The sequence below is a fragment of the Cannabis sativa genome, chromosome 7 (genome assembly GCF_029168945.1).
Source record: "Cannabis sativa cultivar Pink pepper isolate KNU-18-1 chromosome 7, ASM2916894v1, whole genome shotgun sequence".
Lineage (NCBI taxonomy): Eukaryota > Viridiplantae > Streptophyta > Magnoliopsida > Rosales > Cannabaceae > Cannabis > Cannabis sativa.
The window spans coordinates 19,207,015-19,218,434 of record NC_083607.1 but is presented as its reverse complement, the minus strand read 5'-3'; the positions used below and the strand labels follow the sequence as shown (position 1 = coordinate 19,218,434).

General features: G+C 30.4%; 1 protein-coding gene across 1 annotated transcript; it reads left to right on the top strand.

Moving 5' to 3' along the window:
• Positions 1 to 251: 251 nt before the first annotated feature.
• Positions 252 to 1,904, top strand: LOC115696648 (uncharacterized). The gene is made up of 3 exons (XM_030623539.1): positions 252 to 991; positions 1,127 to 1,296; positions 1,402 to 1,904. Exons 1-3 carry the CDS (start codon positions 252 to 254, stop codon positions 1,902 to 1,904), a joined length of 1,413 nt encoding a protein of 470 aa, XP_030479399.1.
• The last annotated feature ends 9,516 nt before the right edge of the window (positions 1,905 to 11,420 follow it).

The window sequence follows — 11,420 nt, the reverse complement described above, 5'->3', positions numbered from 1 at the left end:
GTATTTTTAAGTGTTAATACTACACCAGCTGATCGTACTCAAATCTGCCATAGAATGGGCATCCTAGAAGCAGATGATTCTAGTCTCTACCTGGGACTACCCAGCATAATCAGCAGGAACAAGAAGGCAATATTTGGCTTCCTAAAAGACAAATTATGCAAACAGATTCAAAGCTAGGAATGCAGATTTTATCAAAAGCTGGAAAAGAGATTTTACTATAAACAATTGCTCAAGCTCTCCCTAATTATGCTATGTCAGTGTTTGTTTTGCCTATGAACACTTGCAAATCTTTGGAGTCTGTTATGAGTAGCTACTGGTGGAAATCATCTAAACAAAGCAGAGGGGTTTCTTGGATGAGTTGGAAAAAGCTTTGCAAACACAAGAGTACTGGCGGTTTAGGCTTTAAAGATTTGAGAGAGTATAACCTTGCTCTTCTTGGTAAGCAGGCATGGAGACTACTTGTAAATGATACTACTCTAGTTAGCAAGGTTTTCAAGGCAAGGTATTTTCCTAAAGGTTCCTTCTTGACATCATCTTTAAGGAATAATCCTAGCTATGTGTGGAAAAGCATCTTTGAAACCAAACAACTTATTCTTGCTGGTGCAAGGAAAAGCATTGCCAAAGGCTTTGAAACTTCTATCTTAGAGGACCCGTGGCTTCCTGATGCCACAGATCCTTTTGTCCGTACCTCTCATCTTGGGCTTGTGAATTATAAGGTTTCTTCCTTAATTTGTATCGATAGACATCAGTGGGACAAGGAGATTTTAGATGATATGTTTGATGACCGAGATCGTAATTTAATCATCAGCATTCTTCTGCCTCTAACTGTTCAAAAGGATGGATGGACTTGGAGCAAAGAAAAGACTGGTGTTTACTTAGTAAAAAGTGCTTACAAATGGTTACAAAACCATGATATTTCTGCTGGTTTGGACTCTGATTTTTGGATAGCTTTTTGGAAAATAAATGTACAACCCAAAAGTCTTGCATTTTGGTTGGAGAGCTCTAACTGGAACCTGGGCTAAGTCCAACTCAACTCCAAACATGTACCTGTTACTCAGCAGTGTACATTCTGCAATGTTGCAGCAGAATCCATTTATCATTTATTGGTGGATTGTTCCTTTGTTAGGTCCTGTTGGCATAGGTCCTATGTTAATATCATTCCATCTTCTCATCAGTCCTTTCACAAGTGGTTTCAAGATGTTATGAAGGACAATAATCCAACTCAAATTGAAGAAGCTTTAATGGTGACATGGGCAATATGGAATGCAAGAAATAAGTTACTATGGAACCAGAAAAGTACACTAGCTTTGGATGTGGTTCTGTCAGCAAGATCTAATATTTACCAATGGAAAAGTGCTTAACATCATAGATTTGATCCTCTTATATCTCGTTTTGAGATAGGAAAAGAGGAGGAGCATTGGACTAAACCTGGTGCAAATATGGTGAAGATAAATGTTGATGGAGCAAGTTTTAAAGCTCATAACTCTTTTGGTTTTGGCATTATTGCTCGAGCCAGGTCCGGTTGTATCATTGAAGTTGTTACTTCGTGTAGATCAGGTAGCACTTCCCCTGAAATTGTTAAGCTAATCGGAATTAAGGAAGCCCTAAGTTGGATAAAAACTAAGGGATGGACTTTTACTATACTTGAGACCGACTGTCTGATGGCAGTCCAAGCAATCCACAACAACTGTTTTATTCCTTCTACATTTGGGATGTTGGTCCATGACTGTCAAAACCTTTTATCTGAGTTGTCTAATGTTACTTTGTCCTTTGTTAAGTGCTCTGCTAATAAGGCCGCACATTTCCTTGCGCGTAGCTCTTCTTCTTTGTCAGATTGCACTTTTGATGCTAGAAATTTACCTTCTGAGTTGGTGAACATTGTTATGATTGATCTCAATTATTAATAAAGCATCTTTTTCATTCAAAAAAAAAGTTAATTATGTTTCTAATTTAATTTTAATTAGGTTAGACTAATATAATTAACCTAATACAATTATTTAAATAAGGCAAATGGGCCTTCAAAATTGGGGTAGTTCATGTGAGGGAAAGCTGGGTTCCGTATGTCGTACCCACTGCTATTGGCCCCCTAACTCTCACACAAGGCCCAAAAGAGAGGAATTCAACCTTTAAATAAACAATTGTTATTCATTGAATAAGCCCAAATCTAATTGGGCCTAAATAAATTTACTTATGTCAAAATTTATTTTAGCAACCTAGTCCATTTACTTAGTAAAACTTGAATGGGCTTCCGATATGCATCTAAGCCCAATAACAAACATATAGGCTCACACAGGTCAAATAATTTGGATGGGTCCTATCATGTTACTAGGTTTACACAGATGAAAGAAGTACAAAATTTACCTGTTACAAATTATTTATAAGATCTATTGACAATTGGACTATGATTAAAATAAGATCATTGGGTTTGTCAACAAGTTAATCATAGCAATTTAGATCAAATAAATAATAGGTTTGTTAAAAAAAAAATTAGAATAAACAATATAAATAAATAAACGAACATTGTCCATGTAATAGATGTCAAATAAGATATTAATATAATTAAATTATTATTCTTAAACTAACCAACTAAATTTTAAAAATTTCGGTTGTTTAAAACAAACCTCAAAAATCTCAAAATTTAAAATTCAAAAATGAAAACTAATTTAAAAGATCTAGGTTTATTTGAATTATTTTTATCAAATTAAATTAAATATCTAATAAGATCAATGATTGGAAAAAAATAAATATCTTCAATATCAATTTCAAATCATATAATTTAATAAAAGTAAAATAATAAAATAAACCAATTTTAAAATAGATGTGGTTAGATAATTATTATTTTAAGAGTAAAATAATAAATAAATAATGATTACCTAATTATAGGTCAAAATATCTTAAATTAAGCATAATTCAAATTTCTACAAAAATATCTAAGTTATTTAAATATTTAAAATAAAATTTATAAATTTCCAATAAGTAAAATGATATAAAATAGTAAAACATCATTTTAAACTTATAATTTATAAATAATTAAATATTTGACAAAATAACAAACTTTTGAATTTAAAAATATTATGGTTAAAATATCTATAAAAATATCTAGGTTAATTTCACATTTATTAATTATTATATTTGTCATAAGATAATTTTAATATAATATTTTAAATAAAAAAGATAAAGTTATCTTTTAATTTAAAATATGATAAATATCAAAATATCTAATCTTATAATTAAATAAAATATATATATTAAAGAAATTAACAAATTTTTAAATCTAACAATAATTTAAAACAAAAAATAATCAATTTTTAAATTTAAACATCAAAATATCAAAAAATAATAATAGTCTATTAAAAAATAAATATTATTAATTTAAAATATTAATATTTAGGTATAAATGATAAAAATAATATTTAATTAGATATTAGGGTTTGAAAATTGAAAAATCCGAAATTGGGAAAAAATCCCATGAAAATCGGATTTTTGTGAGGTGGCTGCCCAGGAGCTGCACTTGCAACCCAGGAGGCTGCAACTGAGCTCAAACGCGCGCGCACGAAGGAGTTGCAGGGTGGGACGTGCGGGAGAACTCGGCAAGCGCAGGGTAATCTTCGGGCGGACAGTAGGGTCCGTGTCTGAATGCACATGGCTTCAGACAGCGTGGGTGTCCCTTGTCTGGGCACGTAAGGGGTCTTGTTCGAAGCTCCTGGTGCGTGCGTGCACCAAGCTTCGACCCCATGGACATCCAATTTTAAATTCATATCTTTTTCAATTTTTATCGGAATCGAGTTCCATAAAAATGAAAATTGCTTAATTTTTCACAAGGAATCCAAATAAAATATTTTCAAAAACAGAAAAAATATTTTCGTGGAAAAAATTTGTACAACACATACATTAATCACATACGCACATAAACCAACATGAAACCATCCAAATCAACACATAACATCGTCTTAATTCATATTTCATGAAAGTAAATCATTACCATGGCTCTGATACCAGTTGTTGGAAATATTTTACCAAGATCTAGATTTACTAACAAGTATGTTTCATTAACATCCTAATATGAATTCTAAAACAATGAAATAAACACATATAAAGTTTAAGAAACCTTACATTGCGTGCAGCGGAGTAAAATGACTCCTTCCGTTCAGATCTCTAGCCCTTGATTCCTTTCTGTAGCAGAGCATTATCAAGATCTGAACCTGGATCTCTTTCTCTCCTTCCTTGATGCTGATTCTCCTTCTTGTTGATTGGATTCTTCGGAATCTTCCAGACTATGATTGAGATACCAATTGATGTGTGTGGGCACTCACTCATTCACTCAAGGTTCGAAAATTGAAGAAGAAAAGAGAAGGGAAGTGGCGACTTAGAATTTTCTCAGAAGGAAAGAGATGCATCATCTTTTTCCTGAAGCCATCACTACCTATTTATAGGTAACGACCTAAGTTTAGGTTAGAATTATTTGGCATTAAAATAATAGAAAAATAAATAGTAAATTTCTACAAGTGTGGCCGGCCATAGGATAGTTATTGGGCCCACTTTGTAATTTTGCCATTTTATTATTTTTCCACCCCATTTTCTCAAAAACGCCAATTTTCCAATTTAATCACTTAAATGCCAACTCCAATTATTTAATAACTGAAAATTAATTATTAAATAATATTGTCATTTAATATATTTGTTAATTAGACATATAAAGTCTCTTAATTAACAAATAAAACCTAAAATCTCTTTTCTTCACAATTTTGCCCTTGCTTAGTGAAAATTCATAAACTAGACATAGTCTAACTTTAGAATTATAATTGATTAATCAAAATCAATTAACTGAGTCTTACAAGCAGTATGGTCTCAACTAGTATGCGGACCATGGGCCTATATAACTGAGCTTCCAATAAGCAGATCAAGAATTTACCAAGTAAATCAACTAACTTATTAATTCCTTGTTGAATCCACGCATAGAACTTAGAATTGCACTCTCAGTCATATAGAACGCTCTATATGTTCCACGATATAGATACGCTATTAATTATCCATTGTTATAATCCTAATTTGATCAATGATCCTCTAATAGATGATTTACATTGTATAGGGATTAAATTACCGTTACACCCTTCCAATGTATTTTATCCTTAAAACACTTAGCTCCGTATAAATGATATTTCAGCGAAGTGAAATGAGTACTCAACCATTTATCTCTGTTTAGCCAAGCTCGAAGGAAATCATCTTTTCACTTCTAAATACCTATAAAAGTTATAGATTCCATATCTATGTTTAGTGCTCCCACTCAATTACACTATCATGTTCCCAAAATGTACGTATCCCCCTGACCCAAAAGTAGGCTTAACTAACAAATCAAAGAACATGTATAATACACTTGAGATCGAACCCAATCATATCAGGATTAAGATCATTTGATCTAGGATCAACTAGGTGATATTGAATTGAATAGATATTACAGTAAATTTTAACATATCTAATCAAAGTTCATTATCGGTCCCTTCCAATGTATACTCCATACATCCGATACTGGTAAACTTTGCCAATATCCTGGAAAGGACATAACACTTATCCAAGGTATGAGAATACCTATCGCTGATTATCATGCCAGTGTAAATCCAGTGAACTGACAAATCAGGGAATTAAACTTTCGAACATATAATCAAGATTATATTCTACTGTGCTGACAACACTATAATCATTAACAAATACATATGTTCTGGACTTAATAGAATTTATATATTAAATATAATCATTAAATAAATTATGTGAACGATGCAACATAAAATGATATTTCTGATCTTTATTAACTAATAAATCTGATTATATTAAAATGGGTTTTATTTAGGGCACAAAAACTAACAAAATCATCTATAGAGGATCATTGATTATTAGGATTATAACAAATAGATAACTTATAGCGTATCTATATCATGGAACATGAGCGTTCTATATAATTGAGAGTGTAATTCCAAATATATAGTCGTGCAAGAACGAAGTAATAAGTTAGAGAATTTACTTGGTAAATTCTAGATCTTCTTATTTGAAGCTCGATTATATAGGCCCATTGTCCCCATACTAGCTGAGACAAACTGCTTGTAAGAATCAATTAATTGATTTTAATTAATCCATTATAATTCTAAAATTAGACTATGTCTAGTTTATGAATTTTTACTAAGATATGGCGTGATTGTGAAGAAATAAGATTTTAGGGTTTATTTATTATAAGAGACTTTGTGAAGTCTAATTAATAAATATTATAAATGATGATTTTATTTGATAACTATTTTAATTATTAAATAAATAGTTTTGGCATTCATAGGATTGAAATTACAAAAAGTGGTATTTGTAAAAATAGATAAATAGTTGAGAAAAGTGGCGAAAATCTAACTAGTGATGGGCCCTCTTCATGGCCGGCCATTAGGTGTCATTTTTGCTATTTTTATCATTTTTTTATTCTAAATAATTCAATCCTAACCCCAAGTGAATTAGTATAAAAAGAAAAGAAAGATCTTATTATCCAACTAATGCAAATATTGACTCTTGACCTAGTTTTCATTATATCTGATAACTAGTGAGTTTGAGACTTCTTCTTCTTCTTTTTCCTTCTAATTTTCGAAATCCTATAGCCTTCTTCACAAATCAAAATTCAGCCTTTAGTGATTGAGTGCAAGCCCACCCATAGCAAGTTAGTCCTCAATAATAGTATGTAAAACTGTGAAGAATCTAAACAATTGAAGGAGTTTCGGGCTCAGATCTTGGTGATACTCCGCGACAGAAAGGATACAAGGGTTAGAGATCTGAGTGGAAGGAGTCATTTAATTCCGCTGCAACCAATGTAAGGTTTCTCATACCTTTTATGTGTTTATTTTCATGATTTTAGAAATTCATATTTAGCATGTTAAAAATATACTTGTTAGTAAATCTAGATCCTGGTTAAAGATATTCTAAAAATTGGCCTCAAAGTCATGGTAATTGATTTACTTTCAAGAAATATAGATTTAAAACAATTTATGTGTGATTTGGATGTGATTCATGTTGATCTATCTATTTATTGATGATTGATTGATGTTTGCAAATGTTTTACATAAAATAATTGAAATTTCATTCTGGAATTATTTTTATTGGATAGTATGGAAAAAATTAAGCAATTCACTTTTTTACAGAACTTAATTTTGATTTTATTTGAATTAGTTATGAATTAGTTGTGACACCACCAAACGCGCGCGTACTCCCTGGTTTCTCAGGTGTACGCGGCTTCGGACAAGCCTTTTTTCCAAGTTTCTCAATCAGGTGGGCAAGTTTTGTCTGAAGGCTCCCCATACGTGGGCGGGAATGCTGCTTGCATCCTCTCCTATGCGGCAAACTTTGGTCAGCCATCATGCATGCGGGCGCGGATGGTATGCATACCAGTCGTACAAAATGCAATTTTTTTTTTCATTTTTTCATGGAATTGATTTCGAATTTTTTGTGTAATTTTGTATTATGATTTTATTTTTCAAATTTCAAATCTAATTATCATAATAAAATTAATTAAAAATCTGATATTTTGCTTAATTGGTTGCCTTTATTTTTTTTAAATTTAATTATTTTATCTTAATTTTAAATTTAAGGTCAGATATTATATATTTTAGATTATTTAATTAATTTTATAAAATGACCTTATTTGAAATTTAAAATAAGTTCATTTTAATCTAGAAAATATTAAAAATCTAACTAGATATTTTGTTAACTTTCAAAATTTTGTTATTTTATTTAAATTAAATTATAAAATCAGATAAATGATATTAATTATCATTTTATTTTATTGGATATTTAATTTTATTCTATTTTTTTAATCAATCAATCATGTACTTCATTACTCTAAAAAACATTTACAGCCTATTAGCATCTTCAATAAGAAGACCTGGTTTCTTTCTATACAATACAATCAATTGTAATTACACAACTTATCCTCTTTCTTTCTTCCTTTCCTTGTATAAATATATATATTTACAAGTAGTGGCAGCGCCTATTTCACAGCTGCAACAAAAAGAAAACTGACCCTGAAAACAAAAAGGAATGATGCTATAGTAGTGCAAACCAGTCGGTATCAGCTGGTTTGTGGTTCTTTGGCCAATTACACAGCACTCTATTCTTTACATCTTCCATTGTGGCATGGACAACAATATCTTTTGCTATTCTCCCTGAATTCTATAGCATCTCATTGTGATTTTTCCATATATGGTACACCAAAGCAGCCACTGCAGCAGTTATAACTGCCTTCCGAAACCTGCTTAATTTTGCTCTTTCCAGCCACCTGCACAGCCTGCTCAAATCTGTTGCTTCAACTCTCCAACCTAGCCAAGCTTTAACTTGAGAAAGACAAATAGTAGAAAATGTACAAGAGAAGAAAAGGTGCTCTGAAGTTTCAAGATGATCCTTACAGAACAAGCAGTAGTCTTCTCTAATGATGTTGAGTTTGTCCAATCTTTCTCTAGTTTTAAGTCTATCTTAGATTGTAATCCACAAGCAAAATCTATGCCTAGGAATATTGAATCTATTCCATACCTCATGACTCCATTTTACTTTGCTTTAGGGAGGGAAAAGAGTCTTGTAGCCATTTGATATACTGTATTTGGTGCTTGTGAAGTGTTGAGTGTCCATAACACCTTTGATTTGAGTTTTGACCAAATTCAATTTCCTCCAGTACTAGCTTGCCTGAGGTGGAGCTTGATAAGTCCACCAATCCTCTCATTTAATGTATACACAATGTATCCATTTAATCCATAGGTTATCTTCTTTGTTCGCAATTGCCCACATATATTTTGTCATTGCTGCTATTTTCCACTCTGCTATTCTTTTCAAACTGATTCCTCCAGCTTCTTTTGGTTGGCAAACATGATCCCAAGCAATTGGTCCCAATTTTATTCTATTTTAAAATAACATAAAATCTGAAAAGTTTGTTTGCATCTTTTGAATAGATATTTATGTTTGTTGAAAACCGAATTTTTCAAATTTATAGGTTTAATTTTAAATTTAATTAATTATTTAATTTTATTTTATTATTTTCGAAGATAATAATTTATTATTTAGATTTTTTGAAAATAATTTAATTATATAATTAATTTAAATTAAATATATCCTATATCAAACTATCCAATTTATTGCATGTGTGTGTTTTATTATTGTTTATTATTAAAACTTGTTTTATAAAACCTATTATTATTTGATCTAAATTGACATGGTTAACTTGTTGACAGATCCAATGATCTGATTTTAACTAATGGTTCAATTGTCAATTGCTCAAATAAATAATTTGTAATAGGTAAATTTTACAATCTTCTTTTATTTGTATGTAAACCTAGTAACATGATAAGATCTGTCCAAATCAATGTGCCTATGTGAGCCTATATGTTTGCTTTGGCCTTAGATGCATATAGGGAGCCCATTTAATTTTTTTAATTAAAATGGACTAGGTTGCTGAATAAAATTGTCACATAAGATAGATTTTATTTAGGCCCAATTAGTATTCAATGAATAAATTAAGGTTAAATTCCGCTCCTTTGGGCCTTGTGTGAGAGTTAGGGGGCCATTAGTAGTGGGTATGACATACTGAACCCAGTCCTCCCTCACATGAACAACCTCAATTGTGAAGGCCCATTTGCCTGATTTGAATAACTGTATAGGTTAATTAAACACACTTAGGTTAATAACTGTAATAAAATTGATTAGAAACATAATTAATTTTGAAATATATGAAATTAATTTTTCATCAGATTATTTTGAAATTAATTTAAGAAAAACACACTTAGTTTAATGAAACTTTTTTCAAGATAAACTAGATATATTTTTCAGTATTTAATTAAATAAAACAAGTTATAACTAATTAGATTCTTTTGGATACTTAATTATTTGAATTTTCATAAAAATATATTTAAGTTGAAAATTAGTTTTTCAAACTAATTTTGGATCAACTTAAATTAGAATATTTTAAAATTAATAATCAAGTAGAATTTTCTAGGAAATTAGTTATTTAGATATTTTTTAAAATATTTTTAAGTTAAAAATTTGTTAATGTTGGATCAACTCAAATAGGAATATTTTTCAAATTAAGGTGATTAGTTCAAGATACATAATTTGATATTTAATTAAATTTTGGAAAATTATTTATGTTGAATTTTTTTTTTAGACCAACTTAAATTAGATATTTTTCAGGAATTTATTTTATTATATTTTAATATAATTTCAAAATTTTATATTCAATTACAAATGGATTTTCGAAATTATTGTTTGAAAATTAAATTAAAGTTGAAAATTAATTTTTTAATTAATTTTGGATCAACTTAAATTAAGTAATTTTCCTTATTAAAATATATAGATTAAAATAAATGATTAATTAAGAATACATTATTTTTAAATAATGATCTTTAATCAAAGAGATATTCGATCTCCATTATTGGTAACAATGGTTAATTGTTTTCAATATAACCTCGAGACGCTAGACTTCGTCCCCCTTATGGATGGTTATTAGTTGAAAGCACTTAACACCGTAAGATCTCATATGATAAGTATTTTGTAAGTTTTCGTTTCTATTAGACTCTCCCCTAAGGTGACTACTAAGATATAAACTTACAAAATATGAAACAATGATAGAAGCTCAAAAATGAGAATAACCTTGACTCTCGCGTAACGTGTCAACGTTGGATTCTTATTTTGATCGAATAAAAGGTTGCTAAAATGGTGTCCATTTTAGATGAGCTGACTACTCTTTTCAACAAATGTTATCTTTGACTCTTGCTTACCGGGACACTGTATTTCATTATGTTGGAAACCTTGGAAAATAATTTATATGTTTTATTTTTGTAGTTTTGCAAACATATTTGCTTTACTTGTTATTTTCTGAACTTGTCTATGAATTTAATTGAACCAATAATTTATTTCTGTTTATTGATATTTGTATTGTCAAAATGTACAACCCAGACCCCAATCCTCATCTAGAATATGCCTTTAGGAATGAACTCCAAAGTGTGAAGATGATTCCTGGTCTGAGTATCACTTCATAGTTGCTCATGATGAACATGAAATTCCAGAAAGCAGCTATGCTGGGAATTGTTTTATTTGAAGAGAAAAGAGTTCATTTTGTTCTCAACAACTTATCATCTGAATTTAACCAATTCGTTGTTAACAATTGGAACTCGTCTGACATAGACAAGCTGGACGCTAAATTGCGTGCTTATGAACGGACATTGTCACTTGCATGGAGATCCTTCTCCAGTAATGCAAATAAGGGCAAAAGGAAAGCTGGAGATATTGAGAATAATTCATCCGACAATCCTACTACTTCAGGCTCAATTGAGAAAAATAGAGAAAGTCATTCCACTTCCTCAGATTATCTTTCACAACAGATTGAACCAGCAATAAGAACAATACAAGAACAATTA